This window comes from Silene latifolia, chromosome 10, assembly GCF_048544455.1.
Source record: "Silene latifolia isolate original U9 population chromosome 10, ASM4854445v1, whole genome shotgun sequence".
Taxonomy (NCBI): Eukaryota; Viridiplantae; Streptophyta; class Magnoliopsida; order Caryophyllales; family Caryophyllaceae; genus Silene; species Silene latifolia.
In genome coordinates this window covers 63,869,092-63,893,447 of record NC_133535.1, presented here as the reverse complement: position 1 = coordinate 63,893,447, position 24,356 = coordinate 63,869,092, and the positions used below count along the sequence as shown (strand labels likewise).

Below are 24,356 nucleotides of genomic sequence, written 5' to 3'. Positions count from 1 at the left end.
CTTGGAGTTTTGCACAATTTCTTCTTTATCACTAGCTTCCACAACTTCACCCTCAACTTGCTTCTTCGGTGCTTCATACCTTGTACCACTCCTCAAGTGAATGGCACTAACCGTTTCATGTCTTGGGGATTACTTTGAGGTGGTAATTGCCCCTTTTGTCTTTGTGAGCTTGAAGATGCTAGTTGAGTCAATTGGGTTTCCAACATTTTTGTGTGAGCTAGGATATTGTTGATGGTGGTTTCCTTTGCTTGACTATCTTTTTGCATTTGAGTGAAAAACTCTTGTTGATTTTTTTGCATTTGAAGGACCGCTTTTTGAACATCAAAACCTTGGTCATTTTGTTGATTGTATGGAGATTGATTTTGGTAACCTTGGTTTTGGTTGTAAAAGGGTTTTTGATTTTGGTTTCTCATGGGAGGTGGGGTGTATGTTGTTTGAGGGTTTTGAACATTTTGGCTTTTGTATGAGAGATTTGGATGGAATTTGGTGTTTTCATTGTAATAGTTTGAATAAGGGGTACCACTCTTGTATGCTTGGAAAGCATTCACTTGTTCATTTGTTCCCCTACATTCACTTTGGTCATGTCCCAAAGTTCCACAATTCTCACATATCCCACTTGGGATTGATGAAGATGCCGTCATGGCATTAACATGATGCTTTGGTGATTTAGAGGCTTCTTCAAGTCTAGCCATAGCTTTTTCAAACTTCAAATTGATGGTATCAATGTGAGCACTAAGTTGAGCACCCAATTGAGTAATGGAGTCCACTTCATGCTTTCCTCCTCTAGTAGCCTTGCGAGGTCTACTATATTGTGAGTTATGGACCGCCATTTCCTCAATTTTGTTCCAAGTTTGATTGTCATCAATTTCGGTGAACATTCCATTTGATCCCATGTTGAGAATGTTCCTTGAATCTTCATAAAGACCGTTCCAAAATTGTTGTACCAAGAACCACTCACTAAGTCCATGGTGAGGACATGAGCGACAAATTCCTTTGAACCGCTCCCAAGCTTCATACAAAGATTCTTCATCCCTTTACTTAAAGCCCGTGATTTGAGCTCTTAGCATGTTAGTCTTTTCCGGTGGATAGAACTTTTTGTAGAAAGCTAGAGCCAACTTTTTCCAAGAATCAATTCCGAGAGTAGCCTTATCAAGGCCTTTCAACCATTGTTTCACGGTGCTAATTAGAGAAAAAGTAAATAAGACCCATCGAATTTGGTCTTGAGTTACACCGGTTTGAGAAATCGCATCACAATAGTCACAAAAAGTCTCCATATGAGAATGAGGGTCTTCACTAGGCATCCCCCCAAATTGGCTTCTTCCGACTAATTGGATAAATGCGGATTTGGCAATAAAATTTCCGGTTAGATGTTGTGGTGTGGGAGTACCATTGGGTAGGTTCTCCTCGGTGGGTACGGAATGTGATGAAAACTTAGGCATTGTGGGTTGATTTTGTGTTGGGTTCTCCTCACCTTCTCTTGCAAAAGGGTTGATGAACTCAATAGTATTTGGTTGAATATCTACAACCTCACCAATACCTCTCAAATTTCTCCTAGCAAGTCTTCTATTGGTTGTCAAAGTTCTTTCAATTTCACGATCAAAGGGTAACAAGTCACCTTGTGACCTTCTAGACATGCAAAATATCAAACAACTCGAAAACAATTAGAACAAACCTTGAGGAGTTTTACTTCCCCAAAGCAAAGAAAGACACAACTAATAACAATGTAAGAAAATCTAAATCAAGTTAACACCGTCCCCGGCAACGGCGCCATTTTTGGTCGGGACTATGTCTTTTCGGTAACTTGTCGTTAGGAGCACCTAGACCAAAACACAATTTATAACTTCACAAACAACTCTATAATTAATAAAGAGGAAAGTAAAGGTCGGATCCCAAGGGACGGGAATTGAGATGAGATTTCTATTGCAACTAGTGGTGTCTTAGGGGTGTCACAATTGGGGTTGATGTAGAAGATCACTAAACTAAATAGCAATGAAAGTAAACAAGCAAGATGAATTAAAAGGGATGTAAACAATTGATAAGAAGCACTAGGGTGTCATGGGGTCATAGGGGATTAATGAGAATTGATCATACAAACATGTTCTCAAATTATAAGCAAGCAATGATTGTTGTGATGGATCGAGTTGGTTTATATCTTACAATCCTAGGAAAGTTTGGGTCCCGGAGCCGAATCGATTAGATTGTACAACACCTACAAGTCGACTTAGTCTTCCCTACTCAACAACATGCATGGTCTAATGAGACTCGAGTTGGTTTATGTCTTACAAGTCTCATTGAAAAGATAGGTGATGGGTAAAAAATGCAAGGATTCATAGGCTCACATTTCATCAAACATAATATGTGCATGAGTTGAGATCACAACAAGCAAGCAAATAAACTATGAAAGCATATTAATTTAAGCATGAATCATTCCCCATGTTGGTTTCCCCTAATTACCCATTAACCCTAGCTAAGGAACTACTCACTCATTATCATGTTGAACATGCTAGCAAGGTTGTCAATCATACTAACAAAGTGAAACATGATGAATAAATGAAAGTGATTAACAATATTTAAAGAGGGATTAAGAGAATTATACCTACTAATGATTCCAATAATAAAGCAAAGAATAAAAGAAGTACTTGATGCTTGATTGAGAGGTTGTCAATCTCCCAATAATAACCCAAATAATCTTCAATTACCCAAAATAAAGGATGAACAAGAGAGAGATTAAGGAAATAAAACTTGTATTAAAACTTGATTAATTGTTGATTACAATATTAAAGAGAGATTTGATTGATATTAGCTACACTAAAGATTGCTAAGAAGAACATGCTCTTCTAATTAGACTAATGGGGTATTTATAGTGGGGATTAGGTGGATGAATTAGGGTTAACTAAGGGCTTAAATGACGATTAAGTCCCTACTTAAGGAAACGCCGGTCTTTTTGGAAAGACTCCGGTCTCTAGGGAGACTCGGTCTCTAGAAAAAGATGTGCATCCTTCCTTGAAGCTTGAAGAAGACGAAATGAGGCTGCCTGAGAATCCGGGCGTCTTTAGCACGGGACGGGCGGATTCAGTGGTCTCTGCCCGGGCGTCTTCTGGAGAAGACGCACGGATTGCTGTGTAGTCTTTTTTCTTCTTCTTTTCTTCCTTTTTTCTTCATAAGATCCTTGGGGATTTCCTCGGGCATACAAGGATCTTTTCTCATCATTGCCCATCTACTATAGTATGTACAAAGGCCTTCTAATCTTGTCTCTCCTTGATGCTTGGTCATTGAATTCAATCAATTTAGTCTCGTTTTGCCATGAAAATGCAAAGTTTGCACTCCTTTCCTACCAAGGGATCAAAACCTCAAAGAATATGCAAAACAAAGAACTAAAGACAATAAATGACCCAAATATGCACTAAAAAGCATGGGAACAAGGCTAATTTGGGGACTAAATATGCTCTAATTATGGTCACATCAAATATCCCCTAACCAAACCTTTGCTCGTCCCGAGTAAAGAGGTGACAAAGACTAGGACCATTATTTAAACTAACCTAATAACATAGCCGATATGAGACAATTAGCGGGTCTCACTCCGCCCCTTCAACTCACAATAAGACAACCATGAGGTAGGATGCCTTCTTGCAAGGCAAGGTGGGTCTTGCCAAAATGGCGACACATCCAAACATTAAGCACACAAAATCAAATAATGGATGCATCTACAAAAGAATAGCCACTTTCCTCATCTAAGTGGCGGAAATTATCTACAAGGAAAGTAATTCAAGGGTACACACTCCTTCATAGATGCAATTTCTTCAAACTACTAAGCCTAGAAGGATACCAATAAATCACCTCCAAGTTGTGTCAAGCTAGGGTACCTTTGTCCTCAATCGTTAAATGTGTTTGTCAAGAATAGACTCCCTATGGTGTTAGAAACACTGGAGGATCGCGGAATTCCCCCTCTTGCCTAGACAAGAAGAAGGGTCGTCCCCTCTCTACCATGCACAAAAATGGATACGATGGATAAAGGGATCGATAGATATTTGAGTTTCACTTTGGGAGTTTGCTTTTGTTTTTGTTTTTCCCCCCAATTTCTTGTGGCATATAACATTTGAGAACACTTTATTTGCCATTTCTTTTGAACATTTTCAAAGTCACCCCATATGTAGTGAGGGTTGCTTATATTTGAAGCTTTAGGAGTTCTATTTTTGCTCCTCTTTTCATTTGATGCATTTTTTTGCAAACTTTCTTTCACTTTTCATTTCATTGAACTCAAATTGATTTCTTTTTGTGCCCATTCCCTTTGATGACAAAAATGTGGTAGAACATGGATGATGGATGGATTCATGGTTTCAAGGGTCACCTTGGAATAAACGGTAGCCAAGGAGTTATCACACCACAAGGTACTCTTGACTAGGCCTTAATCCATGGATCAAAGGATACTAGCATGACACATCCTAGGGTGTTTTACGAGTATTCTAACAAGCAAAGTCTTAAGAAGAAAAAGCATCTACTAGGGCCTATATACACTTGTCAAATTTCCCAAGTAGACGGTTTCGCAAAATTTTTCTAACATGCAAACTACATGCCATGATACAACTAGCATATAAACATCCTAATGCAAATGATTCTACCAACTAATATGACATATACACTAAATGCAAGTCCTAAGTTCACATTGTTATACCGCATCATTCAAAATAAAGCCACATAGTCATTAACATAAAGAGGAAAAAGGAGATTGGAAAGATCATACCATGCGGTCTTCAATATCCTCATATCTCGGATGTGGCGTAGTCGATCAATGTGAACAAGGATAAAACAAACACAATATATACAACAATATATATATGACTATACTACAAAGGAAATGAACTTGTTTTTGGTTTTTCAATTTTTCAAATTTTTATGGTTTTTCGAAAATTTTCAATTTTTTGGATTTTTGAATAAGAGTCAAGTTAGAATTCCCCATCCCCACACTAATATGGGCATTGTCCTCAATGGCCAAAATGATGGGAAATCATGCAAGCATGATGCATGAATTCTACTCTAAATGCAAGCTACACTAATCTACACTACATGATGCATGGTTTTTTGTTTATGACGGGGAGCGTAATTTAGATTACCTCCCGTTGCGTATGCATGTACTTCCCCAAATCGAGTTAGACATTATTTCTAATGTCCTAAGGTTGGGTGTAGTTCATGCACACAAGATGCAATGCATGAAACTAAATTTGTCATTTTGGATTTTCAAAAGGTGGGAACAATGAAATAAGAACACCTCAATGGGGCTGAGGTGTTAGACCTCTATGTTGCTAGGACTACTCCAACCATGATCAATATAAATAAATAAAACAAAGAAAGAAGTAGACAAACCTCAAGAGGGTAGGAGCCTCCAAAGCTTGCTAGTCTTCCATCATATCATCATTATCATCATCTTCCTCAATAGAAGTGGACTCATCACCACTTCCTTCTTCACTTTCTTGTTCACTTTGTTCATCATCCTCTTCTTCTTCTTCACTAGCCTCTTCATCAATGCTATCAACAACCGCATCACCGACAACCTCATCGTCACCCGGAATCTCACCCCTAGATGCACTCGGAAAGAAGACTTCCCTATCCGCCCAACTAGGCAAAGGACATGAAGGATCAAGTAGTCCTTGCCTAGCTAAATGAAGGAGGGGTGGATATTGGGCTAAGTAAGCATCTTCCCGATCCTTAAAAGCTTGCTTGTGCATCTCTTGCATAAGAAGAGTAATATAATCTTTGCTTGCTTCAACACCTTCAGGTTTGAACTCTTGGTACTTGAAAGGATAGGGTGGTGTGACAATGGAAGAGGAGGGCATTTCAACTTCATCCCTTTGTTGTCGGATAATGTATTCGGCTTCTTTTGAGAGGGGAAGGAGGTAGTTGGTCCGATGGACACTCAAACGACAAATCTTAGAAGGCAAAGTAAAAGATCTAGCCTCATTGGTGAGCCACCTATACTTGGTGTCAAGAGGGTTATGAGTAACCCACTTGTACTTGTTAATCATAGCATCCATATCAATGAGATGACCCCCCTTTTTCGCCACATACTTGCTATCCTTGTTGAAGTTCGGATCAAAGTACTTAGCTAAAAGAGTGACTAGACCTCCATTCACAATAACGGTGGTGCCTTGCTTCCCACAATCAACATTTAGCCATCTATCCACCAAAAGCATTAGAGAATTAAAAGGCTTGGTGAATTCCCTTCCAATATTTAAGGCCGACTCAAGAAGAACACAATCGAGCTTGGTAAAGTGGTTGGTGTCTTTTCTTGCAATGATGATATTCCCTATGACCTTATGCCACACTCTAATGCCCGGATGGTGAACTAATGTAGCGCGACTAGCATGATAGTTCTCAAATTTCCTTCCGGAAATCGCCTCCCAAAGAGGAGCGGGGTCATACTTTCCGGGATTCTTGAAATAACTATGTGAATCACTAAGACCCAATGCTTTAACCAATTCCTCAAAGGTGATGCGCCTACTCACATTAGCTAGGCGGAACTCGATGTTTTCCATAGTCTCTACCTTTGTAACTTTCAAAGAACTCAAGAATTCTAAGGTAAGGGAGGGGTATGTCAATTCTTTTGTAGCAAACAATTTGCCCAACCCCATGGCTTCAAAGAAGGCTTTAGTTTGCTCAAGGACACCCAACTTATCTAAGGCATCTTCACAAATAAACTTGGTGGATAGAAAGGATTTTCTAGCATACTTGGTAAATGTTTCCCTATGGGAGTTAGAGATGAAAATTACCTCCGGATAGTTCGAAAGTTGAGCCATTTCCGGAGTTGTTGAAGTTGTTGCTTCCAAGGGAGGTTGTTGTTATCGCACTTCCAAGTTTGAACTAGCTATCACCATAGCCAATGAGGCTTTCTTTGCTTGAAGACTCTTTTGTCTTGTTGAGAGTGCCTTTGCCTTAGGTGCCTTTGTTGCTCCTTTTGTCCTTGCCATTGATGATTTAACCAAGAAAAGAGTGAAAATCTTCAATTTCCAAGTATACCCAAATCGATTTTAAGGTGAAAGGCTTTGCCTTTATAATTTCAAAAATCGACTCAAAGGTTGAAGATTTTGGTGCTTGGTTTGATTTTTGTTGAAAGAGGAGTGATTAATTTTTGTTAGAAGGATGATTTGATTTGATTTTGATGAATGTGGTTGAGGAAATCTTGTTTTGGTGATGGAGAGGATGAGGGTTTTGAGTTTTGGGTTTTATGGGTAGTGTTTTGAATGAAGGAATGAAGAAATGAATGGGGGATGGGGTTTATAAAAGACCCGAAAAATTTGAATTGCAGGGGGAAGACGGGCGTCTTTCCTTCGGGACGCCCGGATTCTGTCTGTTTTGGCTTCAGAGTTCTCGCCTAAAGACGGGCGTCTTTCTGGTAAAGACGCTCAGATTGTTCAACTGCGGGACGGGCGTCTTTCACTGAAGACGGGCGGATTCCTTTCCAGTGATTTTTCTTGTTTTTCTCAGCCAAAAAGACGGACGTCTTTTCTTGCAGGACGCTCGGATTTATCAACAGTCCCAAAATTTCAAATTCTCAGCTCAGAAGGACGGACGTCTTTTGACAAATACGCCCGGGTTGCCCGAAGACGGGCGGATTCCCTATAAAACGCTCGGATTCTGCCCCTTTTACCCGGATTCAGTTCCATCCGTGTACTTGCATATCCCGTGTCATTTTTCATTCTTCAAAATCCCGTGTTCTTCATTGTGGGGGCACTACTAAGGCATGAATAGCCTAGGCAATTGCTATCCCCACACTAAGCTAAAGCACTACACATCAATTAAAATCATTAGTCCCTCCCTCACATCTCTCAAAAATGATAATTATCTTGATCAAAGTATAAAAATCCAAGAATGACAAAATGCAATATAAGAATTAAAATGCGAGTTAGGGAGTTAGAAATATTTACAAATGGTGGTTTAGGGAGGACTCCACCAAACTCTCATCCTTAGTGAGATGTCATGGGGGCATGCCCAAGGTGTTGTTGATGTTGCTCAACACCTTGAAGAAGTAATCAAAAGCTTGTTCATTATCATGATAAAGATCTTCAATAGATCTTTGCCCTTGTTGTCGGTCTTGATCGATAGCATTACTAATATAGGGATTGAAAATCCCTTCAAACTCATCGTCCCAAAGACCACAAACTTCATCTACTTGATCCCTAAAGATCTCTTGAGTTGATAGAGACAACTCTCCCACTTTCTTGTCTTGGCCAATGAGGCCATCCTCTTCATTGCTTGACTTTGGTGAGCTTTTCAAGCTCTCTTTGTCACAATTCACTTGCTCTTTGAAAGGAGCATCTTCAATTTTCTTCTTCCATTGAAATTCCGACTTCTTCCTATCATCCTTCCGGCTATAATGATCAATCATAAAACATGGTTCATGCAAACGGGGAGCTCTCATGGTCTTGTCAAGATTGAAAGTTATGCTCTCATCTCCCACTTCTAGAGTGAGCTCTCCATGATTCACATCAATCACCGCACCCGCGGTGTGTAAGAAAGGTCTTCCTAGAATGACTGGAATGTTGGAGTCTTCTTCCATGTCAACAATGACAAAGTTCACCGGGATAAAAAATTTCCCAATTCGTACGGGAACATCTTCCCATATCCCTAATGGTGTCTTCGTCTATCTATCGGCCATTTGGAGTGTGATATTGGTGCATTTAAGCTCTCCCATCCCCAACCTTTTACTCACCGAGTACGGCATAACACTCACACTAGCCCCTAGATCACATAAGGCTTTGTTGATCGTGGTGTCGCCAATGGTACACGGTATTGAGAAGCTTCCCGGATCTTTGAGTTTTGGAGGTGAACTCCCTTGAAGTATTGCACTACTCACCTTAGTGAAGGCGATAGTCTCAAGCTTCCGGATCGACTCCTTCTTTGTGAGGATGTCTTTCATATATTTTGCATAGGCCGGCACGTGATTGATTAATTCCGTGAAAGGAATTGAGACTTCCAAATTCTTCACAATTTCCATAAATTTTCCAAGTTGGTCATCAAATTTGGGCTTGGCTTGACGACTTGGAAAAGGAAGTCTAATCACAATGGGCTCCTTCTCCTTGACCTTGTCTTCATTTTTCTTTGAAATTTCTTCTTTTGATGGTTCTCCATCCTTGGAGTTTTGCACAATTTCTTCTTTATCACTAGCTTCCACAACTTCACCCTCAACTTGCTTCTTGATTGCTTCATACCTTGTACCACTCCTCAAGTGAATGGCACTAACCGTTTCATGTCTTGGGGATTACTTTGAGGTGGTAATTGCCCCTTTTGTCTTTGTGAGCTTGAAGATGCTAGTTGAGTCAATTGGGTTTCCAACATTTTTGTGTGAGCTAGGATATTATTGATGGTGGTTTCCTTTGCTTGACTATCTTTTTGCATTTGAGTGAAAAACTCTTGTTGATTTTTTTGCATTTGAAGGACCGCTTTTTGAACATCAAAACCTTGGTCATTTTGTTGATTGTATGGAGATTTATTTTGGTAACCTTGGTTTTGGTTGTAAAAGGGGTTTTGATTTTGGTTTCTCATGGGAGGTGGGGTGTATGTTGTTTGAGGGTTTTGAACATTTTGGCTTTTGTATGAGAGATTTGGATGGAATTTGGTGTTTTCATTGTAATAGTTTGAATAAGGGGTACCACTCTTGTATGCTTGGAAAGCATTCACTTGTTCATTTGTTCCCCTACATTCACTTTGGTCATGTCCCAAAGTTCCACAATTCTCACATATCCCACTTGGGATTGATGAAGATGCCGTCATGGCATTAACATGATGCTTTGGTGATTTAGAGGCTTCTTCAAGTCTACCCATAGCTTTTTCAAACTTCAAATTGATGGTATCAATGTGAGCACTAAGTTGAGCACCCAATTGAGTAATGGAGTCCACTTCATGCTTTCCTCCTCTAGTAGCCTTGCGAGGTCTACTATATTGTGAGTTATGGACCGCCATTTCCTCAATTTTGTTCCAAGTTTGATTGTCATCAATTTCGGTGAACATTCCATTTAATCCCATGTTGAGAATGTTCCTTGAATCTTCATAAAGACCGTTCCAAAATTGTTGTACCAAGAACCACTCGCTAAGTCCATGGTGAGGACATGAGCGACAAATTCCTTTGAACCGCTCCCAAGCTTCATACAAAGATTCTTCATCCCTTTACTTAAAGCCCGTGATTTGAGCTCTTAGCATGTTAGTCTTTTCCGGTGGATAGAACTTTTTGTAGAAAGCTAGAGCCAACTTTTTCCAAGAATCAATTCCGAGAGTAGCCTTATCAAGGCCTTTCAACCATTGTTTCACGGTGCTAATTAGAGAAAAAGTAAATAAGACCCATCGAATTTGGTCTTGAGTTACACCGGTTTGAGAAATCGCATCACAATAGTCACAAAAAGTCTCCATATGAGAATGAGGGTCTTCACTAGGCATCCCCCCAAATTGGCTTCTTCCGACTAATTGGATAAATGCGGATTTGGCAATAAAATTTCCGGTTAGATGTTGTGGTGTGGGAGTACCATTGGGTAGGTTCTCCTCGGTGGGTACGGAATGTGATGAAAACTTAGGCATTGTGGGTTGATTTTGTGTTGGGTTCTCCTCACCTTCTCTTGCAAAAGGGTTGATGAACTCAATAGTATTTGGTTGAATATCTACAACCTCACCAATACCTCTCAAATTTCTCCTAGCAAGTCTTCTATTGGTTGTCAAAGTTCTTTCAATTTTACGATCAAAGGGTAACAAGTCACCTTGTGACCTTGTAGACATGCAAAATATCAAACAACTCGAAAACAATTAGAACAAACCTTGAGGAGTTTTACTTCCCCAAAGCAAAGAAAGACACAACTAATAACAATGTAAGAAAATCTAAATCAAGTTAACACCGTCCCCGGCAACGGCGCCATTTTTGGTCGGGACTATGTCTTTTCGGTAACTTGTCGTTAGGAGCACCTAGACCAAAACACAATTTATAACTTCACCAACAACTCTACAATTAATAAAGAGGCAAGTAAAGGTCGTATCCCAAGGGACGGGAATTGAGATGAGATTTCTATTGCAACTAGTGGTGTCTTAGGGGTGTCACAATTGGGGTTGATGTAGAAGATCACTAAACTAAATAGCAATGAAAGTAAACAAGCAAGATGAATTAAAAGGGATGTAAACAATTGATAAGAAGCACTAGGGTGTCATGGGGTCATAGGGGATTCATGGGAATTGATCATACAAACATGTTCTCAAATTATAAGCAAGCAATGATTGTTGTGATGGATCGAGTTGGTTTATATCTTACAATCCTAGGAAAGTTTGGGTCCCGGAGCCGAATCGATTAGATTGTACAACACCTACAAGTCGACTTAGTCTTCCCTACTCAACAACATGCATGGTCTAATGAGACTCGAGTTGGTTTATGTCTTACAAGTCTCATTGAAAAGATAGGTGATGGGTAAAAAATGCAAGGATTCATAGGCTCACATTTCATCAAACATAATATGTGCATGAGTTGAGATCACAACAAGCAAGCAAATAAACTATGAAAGCATATTAATTTAAGCATGAATCATTCCCCATGTTGGTTTCCCCTAATTACCCATTAACCCTAGCTAAGGAACTACTCACTCGTTATCATGTTGAACATGCTAGCAAGGTTGTCAATCATACCAACAAAGTGAAACATGATGAATAAATGAAAGTGATTTACAATAATTAAAGAGGGATTAAGAGAATTATACCTACTAATGATTCTAATAATAAAGCAAAGAATAAAAGAAGTACTTGATGCTTGATTGAGAGGTTGTCAATCTCCCAATAATAACCCAAATAATCTTCAATTACCCAAAATAAAGGATGAACAAGAGAGAGATTAAGGAAATAAAACTTGTATTAAAACTTGATTAATTGTTGATTACAATATTAAAGAGAGATTTGATTGATATTAACTACACTAAAGATTGCTAAGAAGAACATGCTCTTCTAATTAGACTAATGAGGTATTTATAGTGGGGATTAGGTGGATGAATTAGGGTTAACTAAGGGCTTAAATGACGATTAAGTCCCTACTTAAGGAAACGCCGGTCTTTTTGGAAAGACTCCGGTCTCTAGGGAGACTCCGGTCTCTAGAAAAAGATGTGCATCCTTCCTTGAAGCTTGAAGAAGACGAAATGAGGCTGCCTGAGAATCCGGGCGTCTTTAGCACGGGACGGGCGGATTCGGTGGTCTTTGCCCGGGCGTCTTGTGGAGAAGACGGGCGTCTTCTGGAGCTGCTGCCCGGACGTCTTGGAGTGAAGACGCACAGATTGTGGTGGTGGAGACGGGCGTCTTCTGGAGAAGACTCACGGATTGCTGTGCAGTCTTTTTTCTTCTTCTTTTCTTCCTTTTTTCTTCATAAGATCCTTGGGGATTTCCTCGGGGATGCAAGGATCTTTTCTCATCATTGCCCATCTACTATAGTATGTACAAAGGCCTTCTAATCTTGTCTCTCCTTGATGCTTGGTCATTGAATTCAATCAATTTAGTCTCGTTTTGCCATGAAAATGCAAGGTTTGCACTCCTTTCCTACCAAGGGATCAAAACCTCAAAGAATATGCAAAACAAAGAACTAAAGACAATAAATGACCCAAATATGCACTAAAAAGCATGAGAACAAGGCTAATTTGGGGACTAAATATGCTCTAATTATGGTCACATCAAATAGTATCCAGTCGCTACTAAATAAGCATAGAAATGCGCGTAAATGAGTAAAGTAAATGTATGAAATAGGCATGCATCAAACCTCCTCAAACCAAACCCTTGTTTGTCCCCAAGCAAGCAAAGACTATACACAAGAAATAAACTAAAGGGAACGATGGACAAGCTCAGAGCTAGCTATGCTCCTAACATGCCCAAACCGATTTAATGCATACTAGCCAACAACAAGGTACAAAATCAATACAATCGAGTTATATCAAGGATGAAGTTTTCTGAATCGTCGACCTTGCAAGACTTGTAAAAATCGGACTCTCACGGGTCGCCCATCTCTCAACAAAGCAAAGGGCAAGCATATATTTGTGCGAGAGAAAAAGAGAAAAATAGTCGCTCACCTAAACTACGATCCACATAAACATGCGTGCAATCTAGTATGATAGACAATTCTAGCTACCGTACACATACATTCCAACCAAACGAGGTCCTGTCACATGCCGAGTGCTTACAAAGTATTGTAAAGTGAGGCAATGGGTAAGAAGAGGCAAAACATTTTTGGATGTGCGGAGGTGATAGCCAAGCTAGCAACCTAGACAAAACCAAAATGACAATTGCCTGCTTCCGAATCCATCAAAAATAAGCACAGTTGCCTTCATTTGGCAAATAACTCACTTAGCAAATGAAACCATGACTCCTCATATGATATAAATGAAACATAGGAGCAAAAATATTCTTCTCTTTTTTTCAAGTTTCTTTTTTTTCTTTTTTTCTTTTTTTTTTTTTCGTTTCTCTTTTTTTTTTTTTTCGTTTTTTTTTCTTGTCATGTATTTTTTTCATGCTCCTTCCTTCAAGGCTACCAACTCCCAACCGTTCAAAGCAAACCAAATTAACACAATTAATGATTATACCCGCGGAAGCAAACACTAGCTAGCTTGACAAGGCAGGCTAGATTTTGGATGTACCTAAGGGGTCAAAAAGGCAAATATGGCTAAATGTGGAGTTAATGGGTAATAATGAAAGAAAAGGGAAATTATAAGCACTCTCCAACATGTGACACCGGCCACTAACCCGAATGTAAGCAGGCAAAAAGCAATTGAATTTCATACTTATGCAAATTGATGTTACATGCTATGCAACGAGTACTACTCACAATTCTACATGAAACTGGTCATAGATGTCGCCAGTTTATAGGCTCTAATCCTTAGAAATTATAAGTAGGTTGCCAAAATCTTCAAGTCAAGTCTATTTGTTCAGCTAAAATCAACCACAACTCGTAGATTATGCACCGTTTGTACATGGAAAGTGTTGGCAATGCAAGGCTTAGGCTAGTAAAGAGAACACAGATGCGATTTTATCATGGTTATCCAACCGTTCCTATCCTAAATGCATAACTAAAACATGCTGATTTTTTTTGATTTTTTTTGCATTTTTTTTCTGTTTTTTTTTTTTTTAATTTAATTTTATTTTATTTTGATATATGAAAAGAAAGAACAATGCAAGCGGAAATGCAGTAAATATGTGACTGAAATGCAACAAAAACAATGCATGAGCAAACAAATGCATACCCTCCCCAAACCAAAATGCACAAAGCCCCCATTGTGCTCAACAGCAAACAACACCAGCAGAGAAAAATTGGGAAAGGTAAAATGCACAACAAAATGAAAACTAATAAAGCAAGCTAAAGGAAACGGAGACTCACAATGGAGAGCAAAACATGACCTCCCCAAACCTTCCAACAACAAGGGAGGTCGTGGCCAGCACCCACTATTCATCACCCACAGCAAAATCGGGATCATCTTCTCTTTAAATAACGTGCTGATTTCCAGGGAAAAGTCGATCGACCAACATCACCCGTCGATCGACTAACAGCCCCAGTCGATCGACCAAAACAACTTGTCGATCTATTTTTCTGCACCTTTTACGCGGCACAAACTTTTCTTTCATGCTTAGTTTGCCAAGACGACTCGCCTCTTTGCCAATGCACCTGAAAATAATGCACATATCTCCCAACATAAACCAAAGCACGTGTCCCAATTGTCTCAGTACCAAACGGAAAGAAATTCTAATTACAACGCAAATAAAGCAAACAATAAACTAAACTAAAATGTCCTTTGTTAAAACAAAGCTTATTCCATCCGGGTTGCCTCCCGATCAGCGCTGGTTTTTGAGGTCCTGCTCGACCTTACTTCATAAGTCGTCAACAATCAGGCGGCGCACAGCTTGGCCGCTGACTAAATGAAGTTCCCTCAGCATTCTTGAGCTTGGGCCACCACTCAAACTTGGCTTTGAAGATAGAAGATCGTCCCGCAGCATAGGCCTCCTCACAACACTTAGCCTCTGGCTGTTACTTCTTTGCACGCGACAAGGGACTTTCTCTCCGTCCACTATAATCAGCATTTCCAGCCTCAAAAAATGCACCCAACGCACCAAGTCCACCTCCCAAATCCTCCTGGTAGCTCAACCTGTCATGTCCTGCAAAAGAAGATACAAAAGCACGGTCCTCCAACTTGCTCCCAGCATGGGGCAGAAGTGGGACAGTAATGGCAAAACAGGACTCAACTGTAGGACTATCAACTACCACATGGCAAGGTACAACTTGCATAGGAGCCCTACGGACTTTAGACTGGGTATAGGTTAGTGTCTCACCCCCCACTTTAAATGTCAGAGTCCTCGCTCTTACGTCAATAACTACACCAGCAGTGTGCAAGAACGTTCTCCCTAAGATAATAAGGGTATGGGTATCCTCAGGAATGTCCAAAACAACAAAATCGAAGGGTATAAAGATCTTCCCTACCCGCACAGGAACATCTTCTAGGATCCGTAATGGACGCGACAGGGAACGGTCTGCCATTTGGACAATCATATTTGTGCATCTAAACTCAGTCAAACCTATCTTTTGAGCTAAGGACAAGGGTAAGACACTGATGCTGGCATCCAAATCACACAAAGCATTATCAATAGTATGGGTGCCTATAAAACAGGGGATGGAAAAACTACCTGGGTCGGCCAATTTAGGTGGAGACTTATTTTGTAGGATTGCACTACACTCCGCAGTAAAAACAATAGTCTCTACCTCATCAAAACTCCTCTTACAAGACAGAATCTCTTTCACGAACTTAGCATATGAGGGAATTTGAGTAATAAGTTCAGTGAAAGGTACCGTTACCTGTAGATCCTTCACAACTTTCAAAAACTTCCCGAATTGCTACTTAATCTTCGTATTCAATTATCGGGCCGGAAAAGGAAGCTTAATCGGAATAGGTGGCTCGATAGCTTTACTCTTCCCTTCATCCGAAATGGACGCCTTATCGGCAGTTGAAGGCGTTTTACAAGCAGTAGACGACGAATTAGCAACTCCGTCTGATAAATTAGTCGATCGACCACTTTGGCTTGTCGATCGACTAAAAGGACCAGTCGATCGACCACTTTTTTTAGTCGATCGACTTTTTTCAGCTTTGTCAATGTCCTGTTCTGCTGTTTTAGTCGATCGACCACTTTTTTCAGTCGATCGACTTTTTTCAGACGTTACAGCCACTTCGCCAGCACTTTCATCTTCCGCATCAACATCCAGATCTTCAATAATAACCTCGTTGTTCACCCGGGACATCTCTGGTCCATCATATGTAAGACCACTTCGAAGATGTATCGCATTAACGGTCTCATGAGGCTTATTAGGCTTAGACGGCAACACACCCGGCTGCCTACTTGTGTTTTGGCTCGATAGCTGGGCAATTTGAGTGTCCAAGACTTTATTGTGAGCCAACAATTGAGCGATTAAAGCCTCCTGCTTTTGTGAAGCAGCCATTTGTTGTTGTAACATAGCTTTAATGTCCGACATATCACTGTTTGGAGCCTGAGGACAAGGCTGCATCTGTTGAAATTGCTGTTGAGGCGGCCTATTAAAGTTCCCTTGTGGTTGATTACCACGATTTTGAGGGATGATGTAAGGATTGGCATGAGGCGGGGTAGGTTGGAACCCATTCTGATTTCTCTTAGCAAAGAAATTGGAATACGGAGTACCTTGCTTGAAAGATTGATAGGCATGAACTTGTTCTAAAGCACTCATAGACCCAGCTGCAACATGGCCATGTGTACCACATCGCTCACATGGGACCTCCTGTTGAAACAAAGCATTAACTGTCTACAGATTTCCTAAGGACTGGGCTGTCTTTAGTTCGGCAATCTGGGCGGTTAAAGCCTCTAACTGAGTTGCAATTGCACTATCCGTACCGCCTCCTCTTTTGCTACCTCTTGGATTACCATACTCATCTGTGTGAGCAGCTATCTGATCAATTATTTTCCAGGCATTGGTATCATTAGTGTTGTCCTGGAATCTCCCATTGGCAGCTGAATCAAGTAATGCCCTATGATCGTCATATAGCCCATTGTAAAACTGGTTACAGAGAAACCAGACCTGAAACCCATGATGTGGAACAGATCGTACTAGTCATTTGAAACGAACCCACGCCTCATGAAGGTCTTCAGCAGGACCTTGTTTGAAACTCGTAATTTGGCTTCGAAGAGCATTAGTCTTCTGGGGTGGGAAGTATCTCTTATAGAAAGCAAGAGCTAATGAATTCCAGTCTGTAACACCATGAGCTTCCATATCCAAGTCACGCAGCCGCTCCGCTGCATCATCTCGCAGGGAAAATGGGAAAAGTGTCTGTTTAACTTGCTCCTGTGTCACCCCCGCAGTCAAAGGAACGGAGCAACAATAATTAACAAACTTCTCCATATGTTTAGCTGGGTCCTCACTAGCTCCCCCGCCAAATAAATTACGCTCCACCAGATTGATATAAGATGGGCGAATTTCAAAAGTACCCGTGTCTGAAGTGGGGAGCTTGAATCCCTTGGGAATAGAGGCAAGGGTGGGCTCAGAGTGACTTGCTAAAGTCGGCATAATTGTAGTAGGTGCAGAAGTAGACGTGTCTTCCTATAAAGATTGATTTTATGCAAGAAATGTTGCGTAAGCTAAATCAAGCGTACTTAAGTCTTCTGCTTGATATATCTCCTTCCAAAAGTTTCGTCTAGCACGAAGAGTCCTTTCTGGTTCTGGATCAAAGGGTATGAGTTCAGACCTGAAAGACCTGGGCATAAACAAAACTAGCACCGAAAGGTGAGAAACGGTCTCAAGGAACACAGGTTCCTTGAGACAAGAGACAAACTGAAATAAAACAAATAGAAAAATGCGTCGCCTCCCCGGCAACGGCGCTAAAATTTGACAGGCTAATCGTATACCTACCAAAAATAAACAACTGGTCTCTAACTAATATAGCTAGGGAACTCGGGATCGTATCCACAGGGAGGCTGTTTGTAATTCTAAATGTCAATTCAAGTCTGTCCAAGTCACAAATTGGAGGTTTGAAATGGGTTTGTCTAATAACTAAGGTAGTAAACAAAAGAAAGTAAATATAAATGATTTCAAATAAGAGAGAAACAACTAGGATGGTCGGTTCACCGCGGTCTACAACGATCTAAGGTAAAGTCAACGGTCAGCAATAAACGGTCTGAAGGGTACTGAATAGGTCCTCTCGGTCCACTAATCGCCTTATAATTCTAATGTAGCTCTCGCTCTAATTAGAGTATCCTGTTGTTCATAGCAAGTCTTCGCCTTTTCCAATTTCTCGATCCAGGTCAAGGTTTAGCAAGATGGTCAAATAATTACGTGCACTTAATTAATCAAACCGCAATCAGATGCTATGAATAACAAATTAGACGGAGTAAACTGCTAGACCTAAACCCCTAACATATTACATCATAAGACCGCATATCCCCTAAATCCTAGCAAAAGAGAATGAGCTATACATAATTAAATGAAGAACAACAATTAAAGTAGAAGAGAAAACTAAGAATTGCATGACGGAATTAAAGAGAAATTTAACAAGCATAAAACGAAAACAATAAGAATGATAAAAGAACAATGATAGAAATAAATAACGAAGAACGATTGAAATTACCGAATTAAAGGTGAGGAATTACAAGTTTAGATCCGAAAAAGTGAAGGAGCAAAGTAACGTAAAACAATATTTTTGCAAAACTCAAAGGTCGCCCTAATAAAGTTCTCAGCTTCTGTTTATATAGAATTAGCTGATAATTATTAATTAAACGACTAATGGGCTGAAATAATAACTAAGCAAACACGGTCTGGTAAGAAAAATAGTCGATCGACCAGAATTTCAGTCGATCGACCACTTTGTCCAGTCGATCGACCAGAATTTCAGTCGATCGACCTTTCTAGGTGAACAGCAACGTTAATCATCACTTAATCATGCTTCCTTTCATCTTCACGCATTTCAAGATGATCATTCTCGAGCCTAACTTCACTAGTATCCATAATGCAACTCCGAGGATGAGTTTTGGCTTGTTTAACACTCCTTTCAGGTCCATATCTGCACGAAATACAAAATAACCCAAAGTAGCCGATTCATGGGAGAATAGTAGCCAGTCGCTACTAAATAAGCATAGAAATGCGTGCAAATGAGTAAAGTAAATGTATGAAATAGGCACGCATCAAACGTCTAGAGAATAACATTGCGGAGATAATATGCAAGTTAGAGAAGATATTTCCCCCGTCTTTCTTCAATTCCATGGAGCATTTGCTTATTCACTTACTTTATGAAGCGAAGGTTGGAGGACCTGTTCAATATCGATTGATGTATCCATTTGAGAGATTTCTTAATCATATAAAAAAAAAGATTGGCAACAAAGCTCGGCTGGAGGGTTCCATATGCAATTCTTTTTTGTTAGAGGAAATTGCAAATTTCTGTTCCCTATATTTCGAAAGTCACATTGACACAAAAGCGAAAGATTTAGATGTTGGTGTGAATTCCGATGACGACCTAGGTTCAATAAAATTACCCGAGTTATTCAATGCTGACATGAGAACTACAACCGAGAAATGTATTCAGAGGTACTTGGGTGAGAAAGAGTATGAAGAAGCTCATTTTTATGTGCTATGGAATTGTGGGAAATTTTTAGAGTCTTATGAAAAGTAAGTTATTACTTCGTCATTACTCAATACATTTTTAATTATCAAATTAGGTCAAAATTATAGGTAATACATAATTAAAACATTTTTCTGGTAGATATAGGGAATTTGAGACACATACCAAACTCACATTTCCTGATGTCATGTCCTCTGATGATGTTTGGAGAAAACATGACAAAAGTTATCCGAAATGGTTCCAAAATGAAGTAAGTAATACGTTTGCTTCATACTCATATACCAATGCATTTATTTTGTTTGACCATATATTTAGTTATGGAGAATAATATATATAACACCTTAATTAACATATTATTTTATTGATAGTCTTATAGATTAAAGGACCCTTTAATAATAGCTCTAGCATTAGGTCCTAGTAGCAAGTGATACTGTCGTTTCGTACCAAAAATAAAATACCTAAGTACAACTCACAGAAGTCAGCGGTAAGTAGGGTCGATCTCCACAGGGAGGCGGTGTACTATCTATTTGTCTATTCTATCCGTCTGATGTCACAAATGGGGGTCGAATTTGATTGTGTTAACTAAACTAGAGATTTAAGCAAGGGAAATGAATAAGAGAATTAACAGTAAGAGAAGGGAGTATGCTAGGGGTCGGTCCACCGTGGCAGCTATCAGATCTTATACTATCGGGAATACTAAGGCGATTAGACTATTGATAAGAAGAGCTATGGTCGTCACCTTTCGGTCCTTAAACCGCCCTAGAGCGTAAACAGCTTAACTTTCGCCCTCACTGCAATACCCTATTGTAATTAAGCAAGCCTTCCCTTCCAATCTTTCGATCTAGGTCGGGGTTAACTAAATTTATGGTCTCCTGCATGCATTCATTCGACCGGATAACAATTAAATTACCTAATACAATTCCTATCGCAAGACTAATCTATATAAGTCAATTAAAACATCGCTACCACGGCTTCCCTAATCCTAACATACTAGGGGAATTAGCTATGCATAATTAAGGGAGAACAATAAATAAAGAAAGAACAAATAATAAACATTAAATTAAATTAAAGAGAGAAAAGGGAAGAAAGGATTACTGAAATAAATAATCCGGAAATGGAAGAACAGAAGTAACAGTAGCAATCCGAAGAAAAGGTAATTAGAGAGGTCAAGAGAGAGGGTCGTCACCTCCTCCTCTTAGATTTATTTTATAGCCTAAAAACATAAACCTAATCTAAGCTTAACGTAAATTGAGGCCCAATAGCTTGTAATTGCTCGATCGAACAGTTAAGTCACTAGATCGAACAGTTCCTGCGTCTGTTTACTCGATCGACCAAAAGATAAGGCTTGATCGAACAGTTGGCCACTCGATCGAACAGTTCCTTCGTCTGTTTACTAGATCGACCAAAAGAAACTGGTCGATCGAGTGGTTCCTGGTTCCAGCTCGTGTTGGTCTTGTAATTTGGTCTTTGACTTGGCCTTTTAGCTCCCGAAATAGCTTCACGCATCCCAAGACAGCAATATTTCCCGCTCCAAATTATCTCTTCCTCCAAATGCATGCAAAACGGACGGTAAATGACATGAATCTACTACTTTATGGTTCATTCCTGCAATTAAGACAAAATACACCAAAGTAGTATATTCGGGGCATTTCGTAGCATAAAACCACGATAAAAGCATAGAAATACGTGCATAAAGTAGGCTAAAAAGACTATATAAAATGCACGTATCAAATCTCTCCAAACCAAACCTTTACTCGTCCTCGAGTAAACTAAAATGCAACTAATGGAACTGAAAAGATAACTCAGAGCTAGCTACAAATGCCCACTTAAGCCAATTTAATGCAAGCAAACTAACACTTATAGCTAGACAGTCAAATGCAAACGAGTTATAGGATGTTTATAATAAAGCTGAACCGTCGACCTTGCAAGACCTTTAAAATCGGACTCTCACGGGTCACTCTTCTGTCATGAAGCAAAGGGTAAGCATATATGTATAAGAGAGAAAGAGAAATAGTCGCTCACCTAGACTACGACCCACATAAACATGCATGCAACTAATATGATAGACAATTCTAGCTACCGTACATACATTCCAACCGAACAAGGTCCTGTCACAGCCGAGGGCTTACAAAGATATGGTAAAGTGAGGTAATGGGTAAGAAAAGGCAAAACATTTATGGGAATGTGGAGGTATAGGCGGCCAAGCTAGTACCTAAACAAAACCATATGAGACATATCCAATTCCAACTCAATTATAGAATAAGTACATGCCCTTCATTTGGCACAAAACTCACCAAAACGAACCAAACATACTCCTCAAATGATAATGATAAAGCATAGGAGCAGAAACCGTCTCAACAATCAACATTTTTTTCTTTTTTTTTTCTTTCTATTTCGGTTTCGTCTTTTTTTTTCTTTTTTTTTTTCATTTTTTGAATTCTTTTTTTTTTTTTTTCATTTTTCATGTCTTTTTTTTTTTCACGTTTTTTTCATCAACCTCCCTTTCTTCATAGAATACCAACTCCGAATCAACAGAATACGCGCCAAACTTGGCACAATGAAATATATACCGCAAAACATACACTAAACTAGCTTGACAAGGCAGGCTAAATTTGGGATGTAGCTAAGGGTCAACAGGCAAATTTGGCTAATGTGGAGTTTATGGGTAAAAATGAAATAAAGGGGAAATTGTAAGCACCTCCCTGCATGTGACACCAACCACTAACCCGAATGTATGAAGGCAAAAAGCAATTGAATTTCATATATGTGCAAATTGATGAACATGTTATGCAAGGAGTAACTACTCATAATCCTACATGAAACTGGTCATAAATGTCACCAGTTTATAAGGCTCTAAATCCTTAGAAATTATAAGTAGGTTGCCAAAATTTCAGGTCAAGTCTATTCGTTCAGCTAAATTAAACATTAACTCGTAGATATGCAATAAGACAGAGCTAAAAGATAACAGTTCAATGCAAGGCTTAAGCAAAAAGACAATCGCAGTGCAATTTCATCATTGAAATATACCGTTCCGACTCAACCTATATGCAAAAATAAACGTGAAATTTTTGAATTTTTAACAATTTTTTGAATTTTTATGGAATTTTAATTTTTTATGAAATAAATAGCAATGCAAACAGAAAATTAAACGTGATAACAGAAATGAAAATAAAAACAATATGCAGACACAGATATGGATGCATAACCTCCCCAAACCAAACCGTACAATGCCCCCATTGTACCAAAACATGGAAAGGAAACGCGAACTGAAAGAGAAAGAGAGTGAATGCGGAAAACTTACAAGATACGCGAAATAAGGGACCTCCCCAAACCGACCATGAAATGGGAGGTTGCTAAAGGCCCGGAAAACCGTCTCAGGAAGCTAATCCAAGTCAACACGTGAAAGGGCATCCAAAATCAGCTCGATCGAAGAGAATTGTGGTCGATCGAGCTGATTTCTCATCTTGCAGGTGGTCGATCGAGTAGATGAAATGCTCGATCGAATGGATTTGGCAGCACAAGTGCCCAATCGAGTACAATTGCCACTCGATCGAGTGAATTCATCAGCAAAAGTGCTCGATCGAGTAGAAAAACTACTCGATCGAGTGGTCCTCGGTGTAATTCCTGCAAAACGCAATAAAAACAGCCCGCAAACTAACAAAAACAAGCTTAACTGAGACCGTCTATGGTATAAGAACCATTTATTACAACTTAAATGAAATAAAGTGCAGAATAAAATTGCCGGGTTGCCTCCCGGGTAGCGCTAGCTTCAGTCAGGTCCCAGCTCGACCTTCTTTTCTTCGAGCCTCTATAATTAATCACAATCAAAACAGCTCAAAGCGTGCAGCAACCTGTCAAATAGCTGCGCATGTGTTACACAAAAGCATAAGTAGCACAAAAGTGGATTACAGAAATAGGAAATAAAAATGTTTAACTTTTTAAGTCGTACAAATTTCCTATGAGCGCTCCTAAATTTATCCACAAAATGAAGGAGCGCGGTAGCAGTTGTCAATAAAACAGGGTATCGTCTCAGATTAACGAACTTGAAATGATAAGGACGGTGAAAAATCTTTAAATTAATCGACCACATGAGAGGAGGTAGAACTTTAAAAGAAATAGCGCGAGTCAAACGAGGCAATATACTATTAAAACGAACAATAATAAAATTTCCGTTTACTACCTCAGGTTGGTCTCTCTCAACAACGGAATCATTGACAAAGGAATGTATTACCTCATCCATGCTAGGAGCGAGTACCGACTCAGCTGTTTCTTCATCGCCCTCAGTGGAATTCGTCCCGTAAATCTCAGCCTCAAGTGCATCTAACTCAGCTTTGAATAAAGGGGATTCACCGTAACCGTTATCATCGTCAAAATCGTCATCTAAATTAAACCCACATGACGAATCATAGCTCCCAATGGCCAACTCAGTCGATCGAGCAAAATAGTCACTCGATCGACCAATTTCCTCCTGAATTCCACTCGATCGAGCAGTTTCTCCTGGCAAATCACTCGATCGACTAATATAAGTCACTCGATCGAGTGATAATTCCTGGGTGGGGCTGAAATCTTCGTGTAAACTCTGGAAATACGATAGAAACTCGTCGTCGGAGTCATAGAGGTCATCTTCAGCATTGGGCAATACGATTTCCTCAGGGGAAAATCCGCTCTCAGCAAGGTATATCTCTTCTTCTTGCATATCGGCTGCTAACTGAGCAACTACAGACTTGAGCTCATCAACTCGCG

The 24,356-nt window shown here is 39.7% G+C and overlaps 1 protein-coding gene and 2 non-coding genes across 3 annotated transcripts; 2 read left to right on the top strand and 1 right to left on the bottom strand.

Moving 5' to 3' along the window:
* The first annotated feature begins 960 nt into the window (after positions 1 to 960).
* Positions 961 to 1,067, top strand: LOC141610246 (small nucleolar RNA R71). Its single transcript, XR_012528147.1, has one exon. It is a non-coding gene; the product is annotated as a small nucleolar RNA R71 (small nucleolar RNA).
* A 9,017-nt stretch (positions 1,068 to 10,084) lies between these two features.
* On the top strand, positions 10,085 to 10,191 carry LOC141610245 (small nucleolar RNA R71). The gene has a single exon (XR_012528145.1). It is a non-coding gene; the product is annotated as a small nucleolar RNA R71 (small nucleolar RNA).
* Positions 10,192 to 15,013: 4,822 nt separating this feature from the next.
* On the bottom strand, positions 15,014 to 17,569 carry LOC141607677 (uncharacterized). The gene is made up of 4 exons (XM_074427031.1): positions 17,132 to 17,569; positions 16,868 to 17,083; positions 16,199 to 16,786; positions 15,014 to 15,835 (listed from the first exon to the last, which is right to left on the bottom strand). The coding sequence occupies exons 1-4, from the start codon at positions 17,567 to 17,569 to the stop codon at positions 15,014 to 15,016; spliced, it is 2,064 nt and encodes a 687-aa protein (XP_074283132.1).
* Between the last annotated feature and the right edge of the window lie 6,787 nt (positions 17,570 to 24,356).

Excerpts from the sequence above, each read along its gene's own strand:
- LOC141607677 (XM_074427031.1), bottom strand. The coding sequence starts at position 17,569 with ATGCCGACTTTAGCAAGTCACTCTGAGCCCACCCTTGCCTCTATTCCC. Across the intron at positions 17,084-17,131 it reads AAGACCTTCATGAGGCGTGG|GTCTGGTTTCTCTGTAACCA; the intron begins GTTCGTTTCAAA and ends CATGGGTTTCAG. Across the intron at positions 16,787-16,867 it reads CAATTGCAACTCAGTTAGAG|GAGGTCCCATGTGAGCGATG; the intron begins GCTTTAACCGCC and ends TTGTTTCAACAG.